The 24184-nt window shown below is 39.8% G+C and overlaps 2 protein-coding genes across 2 annotated transcripts in view; both read right to left on the bottom strand.

Annotated features, from left to right (window-relative positions):
- The window catches only part of WDR33 (WD repeat domain 33), a 71063-nt gene extending 54486 nt beyond the window's left edge, over window positions 1-16577 (bottom strand). The window contains exon 1 of the mRNA XM_026109598.2: window positions 16372-16577. The gene's annotated coding sequence lies outside the window, so the exon portion shown is untranslated. The remainder of the gene's footprint in view (window positions 1-16371) is intronic.
- A 1393-nt stretch (window positions 16578-17970) lies between these two features.
- On the bottom strand, window positions 17971-21785 carry POLR2D (RNA polymerase II subunit D). Its single transcript, XM_026109772.2, has 4 exons — window positions 21658-21785; window positions 19832-20012; window positions 19344-19439; window positions 17971-18578 (listed from the first exon to the last, which is right to left on the bottom strand). Exons 1-4 carry the CDS (start codon window positions 21728-21730, stop codon window positions 18500-18502), a joined length of 429 nt encoding a protein of 142 aa, XP_025965557.1. The 5' UTR covers window positions 21731-21785; the 3' UTR covers window positions 17971-18499.
- Between the last annotated feature and the right edge of the window lie 2399 nt (window positions 21786-24184).

Genomic DNA, 24184 nt, shown 5'->3' with positions numbered 1-24184 from the left:
AAATATAACCGAACAACAATCCTCCCTACAAGACACACTGAGAATGTTAAGAGAAATTATATTTCTGTGGGGTAGTGTTATCAAAGAGTGAAAGATATTTTCATTTTAAAATATCATTTTTTTTCTGGCAGAGGCAAATGAGCTTAAAAAACTCATTTTTGGGGTCTGTAAAATCCTGAAGTAATGAGATCATAGCAACCTTCTCATATGTAAAAACTTCAGTATAAACTGTTCTTAAGTAAACACTAACTTCAGACTAAGCACTGACATACGGCATGCTCCAAACTAGTGAAAGTTCAGATTTAATTTTCAACTTGTACTTTTCCCCCAGCTGTAATTTGTCAAAAAATTTTACATCAAAATAAACCAGCACTGGCATCAAAAGAAGGCTGACAATCCCTCCTCTGTACAAAGGTTGAAGTTAGACGGTAAGCAGCTAAAGTCTCTACACAGAGTCAGGGTAGATTTATTAAACAGAATAGAAATAAAATTGGAACAATTTAAAGAAACAGGCGAAATAATTTGCCGGTAAAGGCATTTTACTCTAGTTAAATTCCCAGTGTCCTCAATTTGAAAGAGATGGAAAATTATTTCAATTGCCAGACTTAAAATTTTATCTCGCTTTTTTGATCCGAGTAACGGAAAAACGTTTCCATTTTTTTAACAACAAAATAAAGCTAAGATAGAAATGCTAAACAAGAAAGAGGATTTAAAGGTACTGCACATTTCGATTGTTTTTAAAAAGCTACTTTATAATTGCAAAGGGCAGGCTGTCCATCAAACATCAGGCAGTTTGTCGTCACGGGAAAGGGATTAGCCTGCACAGGCTTCGCAAACGTAGAAATCGCATGCTCCTTCCCACTGTTAACCGTACACATTGCAGAAGGGTCACTGTAAGACAGTCTTTGACACTTGGCTATTAGCTACATAAATAACTCTAAGGTTAGGGAAAAAAAAGGAAAAAATCTCAAACAAACATGCCTTCCCATGCTGACCAAAAGGCTCACTTGCCTGAAAGCTGCTCAGCACCAGGGGGTCGGTCTAGTAAGATACTAGGTCAGTCTCCAAATACCGCCACAGACACCACCATAACACCACAGTCCCGGCAACCTTGAGCTGGCCTGAAACAAGCGGAGGATGCCAAAGCGTGCCTACATGCAGCACTCCCGACCCAGCCTCGGACTCTCCTGCAGCTCCTCGGAAGGGAGCTCATTGTTGCATCAGCTTTTTCAAATGTTCCTTCTCTAAGGTAAAATTAAAAGGGCAGTAATGACTTTTGTATCAAGAGACAGAAGTTTCTACTGAAACGAGCAAACAGACATTAAACATGCAACTCTGTTAATAAGTCTTTTTATGTAGTTTTAAAGCTCAGGCAGTACTCAAAAACAAATTTTTCCAGGACTACTCTCTCTCAGGTCTAATATACACACGCTCCCATTCCCACCAGTACTTTATACTAGAGAGCGGAAAAAATATGACTTCTTTTCAAAGCCGCACATGTACTCATTTACAGGCAATGCCAAAATAGATTTCAAGGACCAATGACATGTATGCAGGCAAAAATATAATCTGGGACGGCCAAAAACATTTTGATTAGACATATTTGCAAGAAAGCATTACATAAAGTCTTTTTAGAGGAACTCTCCAAAGCAACAAATTGTTTCACTATTTATTCAGATCTGTCAGAAGAAAAAAAAAAATCTTCTGAAGAACATCTTTCAATTACAAATATAGCTGACTGCAATATTAACTATAATAGGGAGTGATTCAGATTGGACATTCCCGAAACCAGTGCAAACAGTCTCCAGCTTAGACCAGTATTAATGACATTCACCTAACATGCAGTCATCCCCAGCAACAACTACTGTTTAAAAGTTTAAAAGGCATAAACACGGTAACTACACCTCTTCATTGATTATACACCCTTCTCACTCTGAGCCCGTGACTATGACCTGACAATATAAAGAGAGACAGGAAAGATAATACAGGACTAGAAAAACAAAGGTTTTTGTTCTTTTTATGCTCTGGGCTGTTTCACCAACTTTTGAGATCACTGCCTCTGTTACAAGAAGTTTCCCACTTGCAGTAACAAACTCAGTACAAGTCTGCAAAAAGATTTCTGTATGACCCAGCTGCTCATCATTTTCATCTAATAATGCCTCAAATGCCATGCTTTTATCCATATAATACCCTTATACCCAAATCATAACTGCGTACTGTGTGTGTGCGCATAAACACAGAGAGAAGTCTCTAAACAAAGAGGCTCTAGAGCTGAACGTATACCAGGAACCTCCTTCATTTATCAGATGAAACTGGAAAATTTATTTCCAAGAACATGCTCTCCATTCAAATGTACCAGCTGATTAACATTTAACTTTCAGTATCCTGCCTAGTCTTTTTTCCTGTTATATTGGGAGAATAACTAGAAACAAGTAAACAAATATTAGAGGAAAATGTAAAAGCCAGAGTAGTAATACCCAATTTTTTTTTAAAGCAAAAGACCAAACTTATTTTACTTAGAGTCCATCAACAAGAGTGTAAATGGAAGACTCCATTTTGCCATAATGCACAGCATTACAAGCATCAGAAGGATTTTCACGAAGACCAAGCATAGGACAGGTCTTGTTTTATTGTTATGGCTGTAATTTTACCAATCATCATATGCTTTTAGTTTGTTGTAATTTTAATCACACTTTAAACTATGGAATGAATCTTTATATGCCATTCATTTAGGTATCCACATCTTTCGGTGAGACACATGACTTTGCAGAGAGGTGACTGTCCGTTTGCCCACTTTTTTGCCCCACAAATACCCCTTCAAACCTGATGGGTTTACACAGATTTGGGGATATATAAAGAAAGCCTATAATGAATTCGCTGGGCAAAGATAAGGCTGTCCAGAAGCACCAAAAGATCAGCAATTGGACCTACCTTTCATTTAATATGACAAGAGAAAGACCGGGAAAAATCAGACAGTTTGGGGAGTAAATGCAGGCATATCTGACATGAAACTGAAGGCAGGAATCAGAAGAGATGGACAAAAAAAAGATAAAACAGAAGAAACAGATTAAGAGTGGGAGTTATCATATAAGCAAAAGAAAAAAAAAACTGGTCAGAGAGCTAGGTGAGTCAAGAGAGAATGAATGAGAAGCCTGACAAATAGGCACAAGTAAAAGTCAAGCATAGGAGGGGGGGAAAAAAAAAAAAAAAAAGAATTGAATCTGAGAGAACTGGGCAAAAGCAGCTGTGCAAAACAGAGAACTCGGAGCTCATCACAGAACCCGAGATGTTCACCATCGTACCTAATTACCAACAAATACTCATGAAACAAAGCATGCCTTTTATTCATTCCTAATATTAGTCCATAAAGACTAATACTATCAGGTATTCAGATAGATATGGCTGTACAACAGATCTGAAAACAAAAAAATAACTGATGACAACCTTATACCTGGGGCATAGCACAGTGTCAACAGATAGATGGATTTTTGAGGTCTGCTTTTTTAAAGCAAGAAAAGTCGCACGGTATTAGATCATTACAAAAAGTTATCATGTAGTCTGTGTACTCAAATCAGGTTACAATAATACAAGCATTTAACTTTGTAGTATTAATGTTACTTTACCATCTTATTTGGGTATCACTTGCTTTTAAATACCAAGACGAATCTTGCAGTTGGTTTTGACAATTAATAGACTTCAACTTTGCTACCTAAAATCATGGAACCAAATCAATTCACAGATAACTTCACTAAAATCAGAATAGAACAAATTGGGCTGCTAAATCAAAATAAACACACCAAAGCACACTTTTACACTAGGTTAGCTTACTAAACTATGAAGAAAAAAATCATGCCTTAAATCAGTCAGTTCTTATACATATTCTAATACTAGAAGAAAAAAAATCAATGCATAATCTTGTCACATTTTCATGTGGTTTATACAAAAAGTAAGGCTTATCATTCGCAAAGTGCAATAACTGGTAACTAAAACTTGCTTGCTGATTTAATAGTTACTTGTCACTGAAAGTAACTTGGGTGAAGCACAGTGATTAATAACCTCAACACATCAAAAGAAAAGTATGTTTCCAAATGGTAAAATAGAAGGCTATTCTCCAGGGAAGCACAAGAAGCCAGTGACTTAGACAAACCCTATGTCTTCCTGCTCCCTCCACTACAACAGGACATACTCCAACTTAACACGCAATCCCTTGAAATGACTTATATAAGAGAGAAAACAGGTGATAAAAAGATTCCTGAGAGCAATTGTATACTGTTTAAATCCATATTAGAAAGTTAAACAAAGTATGTGAAAGCCTTAAAGCAAAAAATCCATAACAGAAACAGTCAAAATTAACAGTAATTATTTGGATTGCAAAAGCACACAGGAATTCAAAATATGGATCAGGCCTTCAATGCAAGAAACAATACTGGAGAGTAAGAACTGAGGCAGAGGGAAAGCACAAGGAAAGAATGAAGTTATGCAAACTTAGCATAACAATTGGTTGTTCAATACATCACTAACACCATCTTTCTTTTATAAGACAAACAACATAACCTTCATATGTACAAGGTATAGCTTCTGTTCAGTTTTTTTTTTAAAGTAGCATTTCTTTAAATCCAAAAACCCTATTGTAAACAGTCATCTCAAAAAAAATGCACCTCTGCATTTGGTTAATGTGTAGAACTATATGTTATGGTGTTTGTAAGCACACCTAAATCAACACATTTGTTCTGAAAAATCAAACCAGTTCCAATTTAATGTTATTCTCTTCCTTCTTTGATTAAGTTTCAACACTGGGTTCCTTTCTTCTCCTCCTCCCAATCCTTTGGAAGACTGCGCATCTCTGCTCTGGAGAACAGTGGTCTCCATGCCCTTCCATGCTTTTCACCATCCTAAAATATTCACACAATTGTGGGGAAAATTCTTTCTAGACCACAACATCCACCCTTTTTCCTTATCTGGGAATCTTTTTTCTTCCTAATATGAGAGAATTATATGGTAGGATATACTCCAGATTTAAATGTGCTATTTCTGCCATCTTCAGCAATATTTTTTCATGTTTTTGGAAACAGAAGAAGAAAAAATATATATTTATTTACACACACCATTTATTTTACATAGGTATAACCTTAACAGGGTTAATGGCTGAAAAGAGTGGAGGACTTGCTTACATTCCCAGGCCCTTCTTGAAAGCATGAAATCACCAGGTGGGGGTTACATAGGAAAACGATTCTTCAGTGATGCAAACCATGTTACCTTTAGGAAGTGGTCTCCCTGATACTTTACATTACCAGAATTAGACATTCCCAATTCTTCCTTTAAAGAGTAAATAAACCTTAGCAAAAGATTAGTTTTGAATCACTGTTTTCAACATTTTCCCTACTCCACTTGCTGAAGCTGATACGATTTATAATTACTAATATTGGAGTCCCATATTTCTAGAAATGCTGCAAAAAACAGAACTGGCAGCAGCAAGCTCCAACACATTTTCTGAAGATATACTTGAAAACTGCTTAAACAAATTTCTATGTCTGCCAATGCACTAAACTCTCAAACCAGAGGCAACTTTGCTACTGCTCTACACAGATGTAACCATTTCTCCTAGGAAAAAGATTGATAATGGTTTCCTTCGCAGTACAGAAAATAACTGTGCTCTGAAAAATTATGAAAAAGAAAGTTATGCTGACTCTCAGAATGAAGAATGTATTAATTTGACCAACTCCTTGAAAAGCTTTGTGCTTCAATTTCCTTTTGTATTGGAAAAAGGTTAAAATCAATTTCTAAAACAAAGATCAACTAAAGTCTGAAAATTGTTTATCTGTGTGAGGCACTAGAGAATCTCAAATAAAATCATCACTTAATTCAATTGAGGTAGTCTACAATATTTTTGTAAGTCACAGATTTTAGACAGATAAAGCTGCTTCATCAAGAGTAAAATGGATAAAGCTAGAGAAATTCAGTCCAGAAAAAAACATTGTGGATCTTTACATTTCTGTACCTGGATGATGCGTTTCCCACCAGTTATGAGTGAGATAATACCTATGTAAAGAAGAAATTCAAGACTAGTCACCAAAATACATTCTCATCTTCAAAGTCACTCTGTGACCTGTCTTGACTTTGAACTGCCTAACAGAACTTCATCTTTCTTTTGGTAAAAACAGCACATACCACAGTGGTAAGGAATGTTTGCATCAGTAAGCGAGATACAATAATGGAGTGCAAGTTGCCCAACTCAGCCCCATGGCAATGAAATTTGATATACTTTGTAAAAAACTGACCAAAAAACCTACAATAACAGAAGAAAAAATGCATAAAATTCATGTCCTTTGAGTATTTAAAAATTTCAGCCCCACTTGAGGGCTAGGCAAGGCACTGCAAGGAGGGCTAGGCAAGGCACTGCAAGGAGGGCTAGGCAAGGCACTGCAAGGAGGGCTAGGCAAGGCACTGCAAGGAGGGCTAGGCAAGGCACTGCAAGGAGGGCTAGGCAAGGCACTGCAAGGAGGGCTAGGCAAGGCACTGCAAGGAGGGCTAGGCAAGGCACTGCAAGGAGGGCTAGGCAAGGCACTGCAAGGAGGGCTAGGCAAGGCACTGCAAGGAGGGCTAGGCAAGGCACTGCAAGGAGGGCTAGGCAAGGCACTGCAAGGAGGGCTAGGCAAGGCACTGCAAGGAGGGCTAGGCAAGGCACTGCAAGGAGGGCTAGGCAAGGCACTGCAAGGAGGGCTAGGCAAGGCACTGCAAGGAGGGCTAGGCAAGGCACTGCAAGGAGGGCTAGGCAAGGCACTGCAAGGAGGGCTAGGCAAGGCACTGCAAGGAGGGCTAGGCAAGGCACTGCAAGGAGGGCTAGGCAAGGCACTGCAAGGAGGGCTAGGCAAGGCACTGCAAGGAGGGCTAGGCAAGGCACTGCAAGGAGGGCTAGGCAAGGCACTGCAAGGAGGGCTAGGCAAGGCACTGCAAGAGAATATAGTTTTCTATATGTTGATTTGCAGATCCCAGAAAGTTTTCTGGAAGGTATGCAGACACCAGTATAGTGAGTTTAAACCTAAGAAAAAGAAGACCATTCTTACTGAGAGTAGACCCCTTAATTATACACATATACTGGAGGTCCATAGAAAACAACAAACTACAAAATGAGAGACCAAAATACCAACCTATACTATACAGGACTGCTTTTAAGCAATGTTACTGCTTTCTACAATAAGCACACATTTCCCTAAGCCTCTATAACCTTTAAATGTACTCTTAATATACATTACTAATCATCCTCTATTCATCCTCTATTGTACTCTATTTGTAAACAAAACTTTCTCAAAATAGGTATGAAATTCTGACCACGTAAAGCAGGGAGAAAAAAAAGGTTTGACAGCTTGCTCAATTCCTGTCATTCTATTCCAATATGAAAAAGCAAATAAAAACATTGCCTGCTACATTTCCCTCAAAAATATGAAAAGAGCTATTTAAAAACAGTCATTGGTCAAGTCAAAATAAACTAGTCTGGCCAAAAGGCTCCACAACTTCTTCCTATCTGCAGACACTTCAGAGATTTTTGTTGCACACAGCCCTGAAGCTACTACATTGACATGGCCAAACACTTGAAAATGCAAAAACAGAACTCCTGCTCTTTAATTTCAGTTCTATACTTTCATATTCCCAGTTTCCCCATGAAGTTTAAACCTTTGCATTTTTAAACACAACCCAGACACATACACAGAAATGATAATGGAGTCTGAAAGGACAAAATACTTTACATTTCTAACATATCTGTCCAGAAAACAACTTTCACTGTACAGTTGCAAGAGCTGGCAAAGTTTGATTATTTTGATGTAGCTTCTTGGATTCAAAAGTTTTATTTGCTTCAAGAAGAGTAGTGTCAACACCTAACTGTCAAAAGATGACCCACACCTTGGAAGTTTCACATACAATCATGCTAAGCCCAGTACCTTCTGGAACAGTAGAGAAAGCATACAAACAGAAAATTTGAAATAAAGACATCTAAAAGCAAAAGGGAGGCTAGGTTATCAAGGAAAAAACTTAATACAGCCAGACTGAAAGTCTCATGTTCCAAAGCCCAGGGGACAACCTTAAACAGTTGAGTTTCCTAAGCTGCACATAATACACACTTACATTTAAGCCCTTTCTTCAAATTCTGCATTCCTAGCAATAAACAAATACCTGATCAAGAAACAGAATGCAAAATGAAAATCTGACGGGTAAGATACCACAAGCATATCTCACTTTATGCTCAACATAAGGCCCTAACTCACTCCAAAAGATGTATCACTTACGGGAGACAGGTACTTACATGCATCATTAAAAAAATCAAAATACTTTAATGCACAAGACTCAAGAGACAGGCCCTGCTTTACCACTCTGGCCACAGCAGAGAACTGCTTCCCCAAGCAGGTAAAATGGACATTCATCAAGAGCTCCAGTTAGATTATAACCCAGACTATTACTAGTGTGACTTGCTAATATAATTGCAATTCATCCTAACTGGCTGAAACAGTCTCCTTGCTGAGCTTCACAAGGGGTCTGGTGACCCATTTCTCAAGTGTATCAAGATCCCTCCTGACTACAGTGCTTACTGTATGAAAATCCCAACACCCACAGCTGTCTTCATCTTTTCTTCTCATCTCACACATGACTGAACTGGAAGTTTACTGGATTCTAGAGACAAATTATGATTTAGGTGCCATATGGAAGACACACTGCCATTCTGCTTCTGTTTGTCTATACTCAGCTCCTGACAGGGGACAACTCCACAGTTGCCCTCACTTTAGCAAACACACAAACAGCAGAGGAAGGAAAACAAAACAAAACAAAGAAAAAGGCATGAAACAAAAAGAAATCTTCAGGGAACTTCAGAAGCAGCGTAGGGAAAAATGACTAGAAGGACTACTGCAGTCTGCAGGACAAAACTCACTGTAGGGAAACAGGGCAATCGGCATCTTTGATTCAGAAGCAACCTACCGAGAACTGCCGTGATAAAGAGAACAAGTTGTTCATGGCTATCGTAAAATTTAAAGACAACTTCAGTCTGTTCACACCATGAAACAGAAACATATATTTTAATACATCAAAGTTGAGCAACTTTGAGCAACTCACAGTTGTAACTTTAACACTGACAAGAAGAACCAAGGCCTTTTTGGTAAGTTTAGCTGTTAATAACAGCTATTATTTGTAACGGCTTTAATTTCACCTTTCATAATTTTTATCTACGGAATGCTTAACAAAAACATTCATAATTCTTGCAAGTTTTACGTAAAAGCAAATGCTGAAAGCATCATAAAAGGAAAAGGATTAAGAAAAATCTTTACTGTGTGACTGAAAGAATGCTCTTTTTCTTTAGTGTTACTTGGGCTATTCTTTTGACAAAGCTGCACTGTTAGCTCTATCAGTTTCTCAGCCAAATAAAAGTAGAAGAGTAGTGTCTTGAGTTTCCATTACTAAGAAACTGAAGACAAGAAGGGGGAGTAAGAGGAAGGGGAACAGCACTAGCATGTGTAATCATGTGAAAAAGGTGCCTTTATATGGGAAGTGAGAAGTATATGAAAACCCAAGAAAAAAAAATCACAATTACAAGCTAAAGATCAGGTGTTTTTCAGTAGTTATTAACAGCATTCAAAAGATTATTTTCTACTCCTCTCTCCAAAAAGATTTTATTCTTTAGCAGACACTTTTCAAAAGGATGGAACTTTTTTTATTTAATTGACTATTTTCATGTTCAAAGCAATTTCCACCCATTTCTACATGCTGGCTAATTCACACACAAAAGCAGAGGCTTTGAGAGTTCAGGGGCTCTGTCCCATAGTGTTCTTCACAGGTCAAGGTTACTCACATACTTCTTGTAGCCAAGGCAAAAAAAGAAGATTCTAAACACTGTTACAAGCACACTGCAAAATAAATACTGTGTAGCATATTAGGCCTGTCCCATAGTGTTCTTCACAGGTCAAGGTTACTCACATACTTCATGTAGCCAAGGCAAAAAAAGAAGATTCTAAACACTGTTACAAGCACACTGCAAAATAAATACTGTGTAGCATATTAGGCCTGCAGTATTTTTCTTGCAATACCCAGAAAAGGATTTTTTTCAAATGTTTTTATCCTCCCTCAATAAAAATATGTAGAAGACACACAAAGATTTATCCAAGATGAAAGTGCTTGTTGCTCCCCCCCAGACCAAAACCCAAGGTTTGCAAAAAGTTAAATTAGCAGGTTTGCTTATAGAAAAATTGCAAGTTAATACCTACAGCTGCTACACCCAGACACAACTAATGAAGAGACACCCTTATGCAAGGGTAGCAGATTGGAAAGGAAGGTTCAAACTTTACTAAATCATACAAGGCTGCTAAATGACCCTAATGGATCCTGCTAAAGAATCTCAAACCATACTTCTTACATTAACAATGTTCCCCATTATGGATGGAGTTGCACAAAATACTTACTCAAGCAAGGCCTTTGCAAGAGGCCATAGTAAGACTAGGGATGCGCTTTCATTTTTTAGTCCTGGACACCACCACTTGCTCCCAACGCCAAAGTTTTCAATTGGAGCACACTGGTAACCATACCAATACACTGCCTTTTTGACTATGTAGCAAATGTTGGTGTTGGCTAACCTCAAGACTAAATACTGAGTCTTCCCTTTGACATGTATTGTAGAAAGGTGGTGAGGGGATTAAAAAAGGAACCTCCATTCATCATTAACATCTCAAGAGCAAGGAAAAACATGAAACTCCAACCAATGCATTTTCAAACTGCAAGACAAGGTCCCACTCTGCTCCCACAAATCTCTTTAAAACGTCAGATTTTAGGGTGGTAGAAGTGAGGGCAAGCATACAACTCTGGGTCTTTTTCACCATGAATTTAAAGAGAAGCACAACAAACTATGATGATTTATGAATAATCTCAGCTAGACTTACTGGTGAATCAGAGAAGTTTTAAAAAAGAAAACCCCACCCAGTAACTGAGTTACAGAAGTAGTGAAAGGAAACAATACCTTAAATTATTTTGATCAACTAGAATTCTGACAGCGACATTATCTGGATAAAGGCAGAATTCAAACCTGCAGTTTCCCAACATCTGCTCCATCTGAGATTCAAAAGCCTAGCCTACGTGAGCTTTGCCACAGTTTGATGTGGAAGATGAATGCCTAACCCCTCTATTTGTAGGCTAGACTTGGCAGGCTAGAAAATGTTTCATGCAAGGAGGAACAAGCTTCTGATGTTAATAAACAAATTGTGCTAACGATTGTTATTTTAACCTCAATGTTTAACAGAACTTTTGTTTAAGAACAGTTTTGTTAAGCTACAGTTCCTGCAGAACTTTTCTTCAAAGCATGGTTATTTTAGAACACAGCCAATGTAGATATTCTTCTATATAAAGGGAATTTAAATATTATAACACTTTCTAAATTGATGGATGCCGTATGTACCATTTGCTCACATAACTGAAAACCCACATAGCTAATTCCAGATTTTAAAAACACACTTCACCTTTTTTATTTATAAATGTTATTTCTGGGATGATATGATGCTGTCACGTACCATAAATGATCTACGTCTCTTAGGTCACTTATTTTTCATAGTCATTGTTTCCAAAAGAAAAGAAATGATAGGACAGAAACCTAAATAAAACTCAAAAAAATTGAACTTAAGACTTCCCATAGCACTGGAAAAAAATAACTGTATAACTAATAAACTGCAGACTTTCCTCAATAAGACACATTTTATTTTGCTTTCTCATCACAAAGAGATCCATGCCCAGTTTCTGAGGTTATATCATAACCATTATAAACAGAAGAAACAACGCTTTTACCAAACACTAAATTCAAAAAAAGTCAAACTGCATTAACAAATATGAATTAGAAAAACATTTGCTTTTAATTGGAATTGCACAGCCATCTCTTCCACAACTCATTAATGTTTTCTAGCCTTTCCACGTGAATAAGCAGATTTAATATTCTGCTGTTTAATATTAAGAAGCCATATAAATGCTGCTCAGAGACTACATTTAAGTTTCTTTACTAAATAGTCTTTACATTTTGCATTTAGTACTGTTCAATAAAAATACATGTTCATCTTCTCTACCAATACATTTTTAGTAAAGAAAATCCAAGTCCACATAGGTCAAATTGGCATAGAGCCTTAAAGATCAAGTGTTCACTATAAGCTTTATCCCAATTACGCAGAGTCAAGCTCTCTGAGACAATGACAATTCAGCAGACGGGCATGTCACAGGAGAGCTTCGGTTCTGAAAGCTAGAGTTCTCCAGATGTCTAAAATCCCTTGACATTTCTTTCCTACTTCATATTGCCTGCCTTGAGAGTATCAGCAAGCTTTCCTAGCAAAAGCAGAAGTGCAGTCAACAGTTCTAGGCCAGTACCTTCACCTTATTGCTCAAGGATCTACAAAAAACACTCTTAGAAAAAGAACAAGCTTTTTTGCTAGGCTTAAATTTGCTGAGAAGACAAAAATGTTTGTGTCCACAGGTAGAAAAAGATCACAAAAAATAAGGTTTGATGATTGACTCAAGTATCAATGTAACTCCAAACTCTGTAGTTCAGGAACACAGAGGGCAAGCATTCCAGGATGAGCATGCAATATTAACACTCATTCACTCACTCAGCCTGCACAGTCCTCCAACTTGCAGACTTGGGCAATCCCTGGGGTTTTTTTGATGATGTAATCAGGAAACAGAATTTTAGTAGTGTTGCAGTGTCTCTCTGCATAAAAACTTGCAAAAAAGTTTGCTTACAAACATGCACCAATAGGAAGAAAAGCATTTTCAAAGTCAGCTGATTATTTTTAACTGGGGGCAAAGCAATGGAGGGAGGTGGGGAGAATGCTAGGAAGTGGTGCTGCTCAACGTGATCAAACAGTTTAAACACAGTGATAGCTACTGAGTGAACTTCAGCACTGTGGGAGAAGTCTAGTGGATTGCCGAGATCAAGTTCCATCATGACCTGAACCCAGCCTAAAATTATGCTGACACCAAAAGAAGCAATCCTGCCATGTTCTGGATTGTTTGTTCCTGTCCTGTATTACCCCTTCTTCAAGCCAACATGAACATTCACGTGGGCCTGTTGGCATCCACCTAAAGAACTGATCTGTGTTAACAGGCCTTTTTTGCTAGGTTAGTCAAAGCCCAGAGCAGCTTCTCATGCCAGCTTACTATGAAGTTCCTGAATTCCCTCCACTGGCACAGAAAGAAAACAAGTGGCTAGAAGCAGAGGAAGTTACCACTTTGGGCAGCAATGCCAGTTTAGGTCACAGCAGTACTACAGTTCCCAGGGTGACAGTGTAGTGCTGCACCATTATACAGCCCTTGGCCTGTAAGTCAAGCACGTGCATCAGCTGGAGCAGTGACATTACTTACCCAATTCAAAGTGCAGCTCCAGCCAGACTCAGATTTGTGGATGAATACTCATATACCCATGGTAAAATAAAAGCACTTTATGCTGCCAAAACTTCACAATGAAGACCAGAAGCAAGCCAAACCCTTAAAATATTACAAACTCCTTATTATCCAGTCACTGGCTTCTCTTTAAAAAGGAACATATGAATATTTTCTTTTGTAACATGTTTTTCCTGGATTTGGGGAAATGATTTACAAGAAATCCCAAACAGATGGTCAATCCCAAGAGACAGAGATTACTTCAATTCTTTCTATTAGAGTTGTTTTATACATTTCAAGATAAGCACACAGATATTTGATTAGTTTCAACTCATCTCTACCCTTAGCTGCAAAGCTGCTTTCAGCTTATCCTGCCACACTGTTCAACACTTGGGTAAAGTTACAGGTGAGTGATAAGAGCAATCTAAATCCTGAGCTTATCCTACATGTTTCAGGTTGGCATTTACTTTTGCTGTTCAACAAGACATCTTAATGAACAGAGTTTTAGTAAAGAACAGATATGTAACTTCCTACATAAACCGGGATCCGTTTGCAGACCACAGCTATTTTTGTTACACAGAATCAGTCTGCATCCACATTCCTTCCATTTTATAAATTGCTACAGAATAGTATTATCAGAAGAAAAAAAGTAACAATACCAGTTAGCTTAGTTTCAAAGCATAAAACTGTCTATAGTATTACTTGACATTCAGAAGTGCCTTACAAACTATAACTGTAATCACTCTAAGTAAATAAGAAGGAACTGTACCAAAAAAAGTACAGTAGCTCAAATATATCAAGTCACTAGTAGCAAATTTCATCAGTAAGGACTCATGGATTTAAACTCACATGTCCCTGATTTGTGTTTGAGCTACTAAGAAGTACTACAGTTTCAGCCTTTGTTTCTGGATTTTTTTTTCTTTAGACCAAGTTCCCTTCAGACTTTCAAGTCAGCAAGCTAAAGCTGACCAGAGAAAGAAACTTGAAATAAAGACTTTTAAACTAAGCAAGCCACTTTTCCAATCTTAAGCTCCACAAAAAGGCATGCTTCTACTATTCTATGACACATTCAGGCCTTAACTTTTCCCATCATAAACCTTAACTTACATTACCACAAGTCTTAAATATGTGCTGCTGAAGAACAGTTTTAATCGATATTTCACATCACAGGGCATACAGAGCCCTTCTATTAAACAATATCTGGTGTTATCAAAAGTAATATTGCACAATAAAAAAACTATTTACCAGCAAAGAAAGTAAACTCTATACTTCATATCACATTTCAAGTTTCACAACTGAACGATGGGTACACCCAGCTAGAATGTGGAGAGCAGGTTGAACCAGAAATGACATTCCATTAAATGCCAAGTAGTTTTTAAATACCAGTGAGCAAGAATGGATTGCTGTGAAGTTTTAGACCATGTTAAAAAGATCACGGATTCTCTAAATTGAAGTCTAATGAATAATAAAAAAACATGAACTGTTTACTTATCAAAAAAGTCTATTTTGCTCATCTTTCTTTCAGAGATTCCTTACGATGAGAGAAAAAAAAGTTGTTTTAAGATTTTTTGATCTATTCTTCATAAATTTTCCAGCTTAAAGAGATTTGTTTTTCCCACATATTTACTTCTCAAAATTGATGCTTTTAATATAATTGTGTAGTTCCATCAACTTCTGAAACAGTAAAATGCAGCAGGATCATGTAAAGTCATATCTTCTAAGCTGCAGAGCAGCTGGGCAAAGAACTCCAAAAACACTAGCAGCTAATCAATATAAAGACTTACCAAGTGTTTCTCACCATACTGAAGGTATTGAAATTAAATGTGTTTTAGTTAAGTTTCAGAGACCCTCCCATTAGAAATGCTACAGCAAAACTAAACAGATGTTAAAAATCAGATTATGAAGGATATTTTATAACTATCCATTCTTATATTAAAGAATAATGCCAGAATATTCTGACCAACTGTTGAGAGATAAAGTCTATTTATCTGATACATAATTCAGAAGTAAGGAACCACCAAATATTTGGGTTTTGATACTGTGATATTATTTCTAAACTGCAGAGTCTGTCGAAGACGTATGTAGTACTTCCTTCCTTCAAGGAACAATAGAGAATACTTTCCCTGAGTTAGAAAAAAGGTAATATCTTTTGCAAGGAGAAGGAGAGGGGACTAATGTCTACACAGAAAAAATAGATTCCCAAATACTCTTCAGAAATTGTGTTTGAGGATTTGATGAGATACAAAAACAACAGAGTACAGAACTACTTACCCAAGACTACTTTTTTAAGGCAAGAAGAGGTGCTCAAGTAAGTACATATTTTGCAAAATACCGCATTTCAAAGCGCATAACTATCTAATCATAGCAAAGAAGCCATTAGTCAGTCAGGAAGAGAGAAGTAACATCAGTTTTCCAGAATCTTATACATTCACCCCTTCAGAACAAGCAAGTGCCTGATGCACGTGGCTGCATTTACCCCAAAAGGGTGAGGGCTTCCCGAGTCTTCATGCAGGCACAGCCTGATCTCCGCTCAAACCCAAGCCAGAGAGAGGAACAATAAGATTAAAAAAAATAAAAAAGTAGAAAAAGGCAGGATTAAGAGACTCGGACGAGACACAACCAGACGCATATGCCGCAGGTAGGAGAAGGGACTCCCTGCCCGCTCCCAGCCCCCAACTTTCGCCACCGCCTCAGCCCTCCAGCACACCCCACCCGCGGGCCCGGCGCCGCGGAGCCGGGCCTGGCGCGCGGCTCTGCCCGCGGACAGGGCCCAGGCCCCCACACTCCCCAGGCCGCTGCAGCCCGGGCGGCCCGACGCTGCCGCCCGCACCGCCCCCGGGTCGCGCCGGGGGTCGGCCCCCTCCCGGCCCCGGCCGCAGCGCTCCTCGGCCGCGGCCTAAAAATGGCGGAGGGAGCCGCGTTTCCCAGCCGCCTCACCCCTGCGCCAGCCCCGCCGGCGGCCCGGCACCCAGCCGCACTCACCGTCCAGCTGGTCTCCCGCACGCCGACTCCGCGCCCCGGAGCCTAGCCGCTCGCCTCGTCCCCCCGGCCCCGGAAGCCGCCGCCACCGCCGCCTCACGAGCCCCCACCACGGCCGGCCGCCATCTTCCTCCCCCCACCAGCGACCGGGGCGGCGCACGCGCTCTACGTCACCACGCTCCCTGGAGCGAGAGGCGGGCCACGCTCCCGCACGGGCAGCGCGGCGGGGAGGACGCAGGCGCAGGAGGGAGGAGGCGCGCCTCCTCCGCGCACCTTCCGCCGCGAGGCAGTCTGCGCGTGCGCAGCCGGAAGCGGGTCGTCCCCCCTCCCTCCCCGCGCAGGTGGAGGCGCGAAGCAGAGCGCGCACGCGCACTGAGAAGCCGGGCGGCGCGGAGGGAAGAGCCGCGGTGGCGGGACTGCCGCGTCGCGCGTTTCCCGGCAGCCCGCAGCCGCGCTCGGAAGGGGTGTTTGCGGCGCGCCGTCAGCAGCCAGCGCCCTGGCTGTGATTCTTTAAAACGCTGTCCTACAGAGACTAGGTCAAACTACTGCTTCCAAAACTCGTTGCCGTGCACTTTCCACCTCGCCTAACTGCGCATCATGAAGCAGTTATTAAGTATTAATAGTATGAAGCAAATAACATAAAATGCTCATAAAATACCCAGCTGCTCGGCTCCACCACGTAATTGCACGTTACATAGTTCTCTTCCCTTCCACTCTCCCCTTCCAATTACCAGATTTCAAAGACAACCAACAAGAACTAACCTCAGTGCTTATAGTTATTTATCTATTTGTGGAGGATGATGCAAATCTCCTGAGACCGGTTTCAGATCACCGAGGCTGTTACATTTATCCTCTGGAGTCTTAGAGTAGCTTATAAATGTATCAGCAATTAGCACTATGTCCCAATTACAGTTATTACTTCCTTTTGCCCAGAAGCAAGGAAGGAGGTAGAGATCCACTGTTTTGAATAAAAAACGAGTTCTCATTTAGAAGAGAGATCCTGTATTTTTTAAATAACAAAATTTCTTAAAGCTGCTTGAATGGAAATATTTTACAGGACAGATTAAAATGAGCTATATTGAAAGCACTTACTGGAAACCATATCCAACATCAAAAGGGGCCACTGAGCTTATAAAAGAAGGATTCACATGTTGCTTTGCTTTGTTTTTGTTTTCTTTTGCTATAATTATTCTTATCCAATTAATGTTACTGTGATTAATTAGAGACATATGTCTTGTTTATTGGCTTCCAGGAGACATAATGGCACTGAAGAGCAGACATAAATGCTCCTCATATGAGGCAACATGCTTCAGCTGTGGTAGCTCAACAAGTTGTGACTGAACTTAGCTTAGTCTTTCCGCACATCATATCAACGTTAAGTTTCAAATCAGAGTTGAAATAGTAAGTATTATATATCTTTCTCTTTGCCATGTAAGTGAAACTGTGCTTATCATTTATCAAGTAAAGGACTGACCTGACACACCTGTCCCAGCTGCTCTTTCCCATGAAGATTTTTCGCCTTCTTCCAGGTTATTCTTTTTAACAAGAAGGTTTCATAAATCAAATCAGAATACTCAAGTTACATTTACAAAACATGGGACCTTAATTAGAAACATCTTTTAATTTACACTAAGCAATAATACAAAATTATTGAAGTGGTAAAAATCCACTCTCTCAATCAAACAATTAAAAAAAAAAGACATAAATCTTAATCCTGATTCTCCCATCACTAAGCCTTCCAACAGTCGGTCAGAAGAAGTTTCTCCCTCTCTTAGCAGTTCACAAAAAAAGAAGTCACATCTACACTTCTGCTAAAAAACAGAAACATGCTGAAGATTCCCAAATCAGGGAGAGGGAGCTGGAAGAAAACAATACCGAAGCCACTGAGAAAGGACATTTCAGGCCCTCTGGTTCACACCATACAGGAGTCTTTACCAATATTATACATGTAACAAACCAAAAGGACTACACTGATTTCCAGTTTGAATGCATCTGTGTATGACACCAAGCAGTACTCTTCATCTGTGACTCCCCTTACTCAGCCTGGGAATTACTAGATTGGTCCAGAGTGCCAAGAAACAACCAAAGTTCTCCAATTTTTCTGTTCACATGAAGGGGCTGAGCATTAGTCCTAATACTGGAAGCTGCGTTTCGTCTGAATATCATCAAGAATCTGCTGTAACTCCTCATCTTCAAATCGGCCTTCCAGGCTGCAAGGTAAGACCAATGAGGGTACATCAAAGGTTTTAGAAATATTCCCTCCCTTCCCCCAGATTCATTTCAAGTATCCATAATTTCCTCCTGTGAGTCTCAATACCATTATTACCCACCTTTTCGGTACCACGAGGCACCCTCTATAACATTACTGTACAGATATCACTCTAAGCCCTATGCTGTGCTTCCTCTATAAATTAGAAAACACTATTCTTTCCATAACTTCTTGCTGAACAATTTCAAATCACTGTATCAAAAAGGCAAGGCAGGTGCAGGTTTAAATAAATCTCTGAATGATGCCCATGTAGCCTTACACTCATAAACCAATCCAGCTGACTATGAAATCCTACCATACAAGGGAGAAACAGTAATTCGGATTAGTGTTTCACTTCTTCAGGTATCTCAGGCCATAAACTAGCAAATCGAGATATGATAATGAAAGAAGTCACTGTCCCATTTGTACATTACCCACAGAACAGTTCATACGGGCACTGTGTCATTCGCTTCAAGGAAACAAAAAACAGCTGGGTATGATCCCCCATTGAAACTGTTTATACTCAATCCAGTCAGCTTTACCTTCAGTATATTAGGGGCACTTAAAAGATTACCCAACCAACAGATCAATGGGGAAGTGAAGAGAGACGGAGACAAAAACTTTTTCTATTAACACAGATGGACTGAAGAGAAGGTATCTGTCCATAGCTAGCCTTAGACCACAACAAACTATAAAGCAGTCTCTTCAGCCTATACAAAACTCTCACCTAGGAATCAAAGCTTTGGCTTCTTCAGCTGTCTCAGGACACAGGTTAGCCAGACATGCCAATTCAAATTTATGGAGCTTTTTCTGGAGCAGCAAACTGTAGTTAAAGACAACAAGGTGGTAAAATTACAAGCAAGATAAAAAAAGAAAGATAAAAAGGCCTAACTGAATATAGAAGAAAAATATCACAGTCATTAACCCCAATTCCACAGAATTTTTCTGCGTGTAGTCCAGAAAATACTGTCATTTATTCCAATCCACTGTCATATAAATACTGATATCAAAGCCATTAAGAAGGCCTGATCTTAGACCAAGTAAAACCCTCCATAAGGAATTAGGATCAAGTTTCTTGCCTATCCAGAAAGACAAGATTCAGAATTCTAGAAGTCCAAATGAGAAACACCCACTAAACTGTACTTTCATAAAACAGCACCAGCATTACATATCAAAGTCCCCAGTATAATCTTACATCCTAACTCCTCCACTCACCTACGAACACTGGCAATGGTTTCACGGTTTTTGAAGCGGCTGAAGCGGGCCGTGTAATTCAAAGTCTTCATGAACACTTCTGAGAGCTCCTGCTCATCTTCTGCACTTTCATTCTGCTGCTTGCGATGCTCGAGAAGCATATGTACTTCTGAATTCAGAAGAGTTTCCGCAGTTTCAAATTCTTCATGTGAATGAGTGAACACCAGCATAAAATAAAGCATGGATGAAAAAGTCCATTTATAGAAGTTTTGTATACATATATAGCTTTGGACAGTAAGAAAATGAACAACGTGTTTCACTGTCATTGTGCAAGGCCTTTACATCAATGATTGGACTGCATTTCATAATGAAAATATAGATAAAAGTTACAGCATTTTAAGTGATGTTCCAATGCGTTTGTCTTTCTGGCCACATGTTTTGCATTCGCAGCCATAACCACCACATTTGTCACATTTTTGTAACACGTTCTCTTCACTCATTTTTTGGCAGAATTTAAACATGTATTACTTGCTTTAGAAAAAAATATTTAGAACTATAATACTCAGAAAAATCAGAAATGGCATCCGTGGTCTTGAAAGGCCTCCATGCAGTTTTTAATTAAACATGGATGCTGCTGAACATTTAAAACAAGGTTTCATTTACTTGAAATACTAATTGACCCATTGAAATTCTGTATTAACAGAAAAAAGTTTTAACCAATCTTAACAGATTTTTTTTCCTTTTTAGTAGCTCAACTTTTCTTGGTTTTGCTCATCATCATCATAATCATCACTATATTTATTCCAATAATAAGGTCTTTCAATACGTTGCTTTCCACCAGCAATATGAGTTGTTCAAAGCAGCAGGCTCAGGGATGGCATTCCAGAGTGCCTTTTCAATGCCTTTTTTTTTTTTTGGGGGGGGGTAAAAATGTCTAGCTTGGTCACTACTAGAAAGGGACTGGCAACTTTTATTTTATTTTATTTTGCATGGAGTGGGAATGTCACAGGCTGGTCATGGGTAGCATACATCTTTTAGGGTGAAAACATGCACAAGAAAAGTCCTTCAGGACTACCCTTTTCCTCATAACTCAGACAAGCAGCGTAATCTCAATTTTTCCTTTTCCAGGATATGTCTGAGGAGCAAACACAGCTCCAGAATAGTTTTCTGAAAAAATTACCAAAAAAGATCACTAGTTACAACTCAAGCTCTAGACAGGTGATTTCCAAAATAAAACGGTATCTTTATGTCAAGACATACCAATGACAAACTGACGGTCACATCAAAAATCAAGAATCTTTTAACTACAACCCAAAACAAAGAGGTTTCTTTTTTTATTCTTGCATACACATTTAATGAAGCACATAGATAAGAAAAGTGTTATGCTAACAATCGTAGATTCCATAAATATATATATTTTTACCTCAGGTTCTGTAAATACATATTTATTATCCCTGCTTTTCAACGTGTGGGGATACGTAACCAGAAACGGGGAAATCTGGGGGCTGAGCAGAACTGGGGCTAATCAGCGAGCACCAGGCCCTGTCGGAGGGATCCCTGCCAGGAAATGGAGACTCAGGCCCCCAGACGGGCCCCGGGCTCCATCCAGCTCCTCGGGCAGCCTCCCGCGGGCCGCGCGGCTCCAACGGCCGCGCGGCTCCAACGGCCGCGCGGCTCCAACGGCCGCGCGGCTCCAACGGCCGCGCGGCTCCAACGGCCGCGCGGCTCCAACGGCCGCGCGGCTCCAACGGCCGCGCGGCTCCAACGGCCGCGCGGCTCCAACGGCCGCGCGGCTCCGGCCCCCTGGCGGGCGGGCACGCACAGGCCGCCCTCCCCGCGGCGCGCACCTTTGGGGAAGACCAGCTGCGAGGCGTCCTCCTCTACGTCGGCCGCCCGCGGGTCGCTGCCGCCCGCCGCCATCACCTCACCCGGCACCGGAAACCTCGGCGCCCGGAAGGCGCGGCGCTCTGCGGCCCCTCGGCGCCCCGCCAGGAAGAGCCGGCGAGGCGGGCCGGGCGACGAGCGCTGCCCGGCGGCGGGAGGGTGGGTGCGTCTCTGCTCCTGCGGCTTGGAGCAACCGGCCGCTGGAGCGTTGTTTCTGTGAGAGCCTACGAAAACTGGCTCTCCGTGCCGGAGTTTCTGCCTAGCTCCCTGTGATTCATATAGCTAAGCTTGTATCGACATAAATATCGAATATCGATATAAATAGCGAGCGTACACGCACTTTGGAAGGGAGGTTGCCTTTTACAGAATATCTAGCAGTAATCTGTCGACCCCTAAAAAGCTCGTAGGCAGGCTGAAAATGATTATAGTTCCCAGGTCGTAGGAATGCTGCCAACAAAACAACTTCTGGAGTAATATTTCCCCCCCCGCCTCCAGAGACCTCGTATGTAAGTGCCTAACCAGCCTAAGACTCTTAAAGTAATCATCTTATCAGACCTCGCTGTGTCATCCTGCGCCCTTAAAGAAAAGCAAAAATAGACTGTCGGGGGATTTGCGATGAAACAGAAGAACTGTTCTCACAAACTTGCATCTGTGCCTAAGTGAATTGCTTCCTACGTGCTGGGAGAAGGAACACACTAAGAATAAGCTATAAGAATATATAGGGACCAAGCCTTAGATCTTTAAAATTTGTTCACTAGATAGAGAAGCATGGTGGGGAAACTGATTGAAAACCAATTTGCTAAGTGGTACAAGCAGAAAGACGTTCAGGAAGATGGAATAAAAATATCACAGGCAACATCTGGCAAATTAAACCATTTCAATTAGGTTTACAAGAAAACAAGGAAATCCATGCCAGATTGCTAAGAGAAGCATTTAAAATAACTTGGAATCCTGATGGCGTCTCAAATAACCTCTCTGCTCAGAACATTATGATTCTCCAAAAAGTAGGTAGCTGGTGGAGGTTTAAGTTACAAATTTCTTTTTTTTTCTTTTTCCAAATACCTTTCTACTTAAGCATATGAAAACTAGAACAAGCAAGAGAAAGCCAGACACTTGCAAGGGTTTAAAGGTACAGCAAAAGAGGCTGTCATGAAAGATAAAGATTTAAAGATTCATTATCATGGATGTGTTTTGTTAAGGTCTGGAGAGAAGAGTCACAAATAGAACCTGCTTCTTCCCCATCTTTTTTGTAGAATTTCAAAAATACGGTCAACACAGAAATTTTGTTCCGTCACTTAAACAGACCAAACATAACAAATTGCCTCACTTTTCCCTTCTTAAAATGCAGTGGCTTATTCTTCTCTTATAATGACTGTTTCTGTAGCATTTATGAATTGGATTGGAAAAAGTGCATAGAAAAGGACAATGCAATAGATTAGAGTGAGTGAAATAGGAAGTTTTGTGCATGTTCACTGGTCATATCCTGAAATGAACAGATGCAAAAAAACAAATTTGACCAAATTAACTTATAATCAAAAGAGGCACTACAATTACGTATTCTAGGGCAAGAAGTATTGCCATTTATTGGAGACAGGGTATTAGGGGATTGTTAGTTAGACCCACCATGGCAATTTCTGTGTTGGCACAGTTTAAAAACGAACACAGTACCAACTGCACCAACGCAGATCTTTACAAAAAGCACTTACCTAAAAATCTCAATGTGATAAAATGTAGGAAGAACTAATAGCAAAGATGTTTCATTAACAGTCTAAGCATAGAGAGTATTCTGTAATATCCTTCCCTTTTTTCTAACTTACCAGGAAAAGAAATCCTGTTGGGATTTCTGACTGAGAACAGTCCTGACTTCCTAACAGTCCATCTTACCTTTTCAGCTTTCTAGCAGTAATTATTTTTGTGTGGAGTGCCAACCCCCCCCCCCCAACTTTTTAAAAATGCAACAATTCTGACAGATCAAGAGTGGTAAGATTAGGATATCAAAACCTTAAATTTTTTTCATCAAGTCATCAGCATCTCTAGCATTTGATAGGAATAGATCAACACCCTTATGGAAATAACTTCACTCACTCCGATTAATGTGTGCCATAATAACCATTATTGCACAAGATACACGTTTTTTAATGTGTTCTTCAAGTATAATTTATATTACAAAAATCTATGTACAATTCTTCAAGTTTATGTTTTCATAGCATTTTACCTTCATTTATTTTTACTTTTTTTAGAATTATATACCCAAAACTATAATGAATGAGCATATATTAGCAATATACAGTTATATTAATATATCAAATAATTAAATGATAATAAACCTCAATGTAAAAAAGGACTATTGCAGAATCTGGTAAGTTTAATACATATATATGACATCTAAACATAAAATATTATTGACTGGTTGTACAATACATAATTTACATCAGAATTCATCTGATTATAAAAGTAGTCAGGGTAACCATATTCAAAGAAAAACTATGG

Source organism: Dromaius novaehollandiae, chromosome 9, assembly GCF_036370855.1.
Source record: "Dromaius novaehollandiae isolate bDroNov1 chromosome 9, bDroNov1.hap1, whole genome shotgun sequence".
NCBI classification, from domain to species: domain Eukaryota; kingdom Metazoa; phylum Chordata; class Aves; order Casuariiformes; family Dromaiidae; genus Dromaius; species Dromaius novaehollandiae.
The sequence above is the reverse complement of the archived record's forward strand: the minus strand, read 5'-3'. Positions and strand labels throughout refer to the sequence as shown.

Bases quoted from the DNA above. Each gene is read 5' to 3' on its own strand.
- POLR2D (XM_026109772.2), bottom strand. From the start codon at position 21,730: ATGGCGGCGGGCGGCAGCGACCCGCGGGCGGCCGACGTAGAGGAGGAC. The intron at 20,013-21,657 runs GTGCGCGCCGCG...ATTCACATGAAG, and splicing joins GCAGCTGGTCTTCCCCAAAG to AATTTGAAACTGCGGAAACT. The intron at 18,579-19,343 runs GTGAGAGTTTTG...CTTACCTTGCAG, and splicing joins GCCAAAGCTTTGATTCCTAG to CCTGGAAGGCCGATTTGAAG.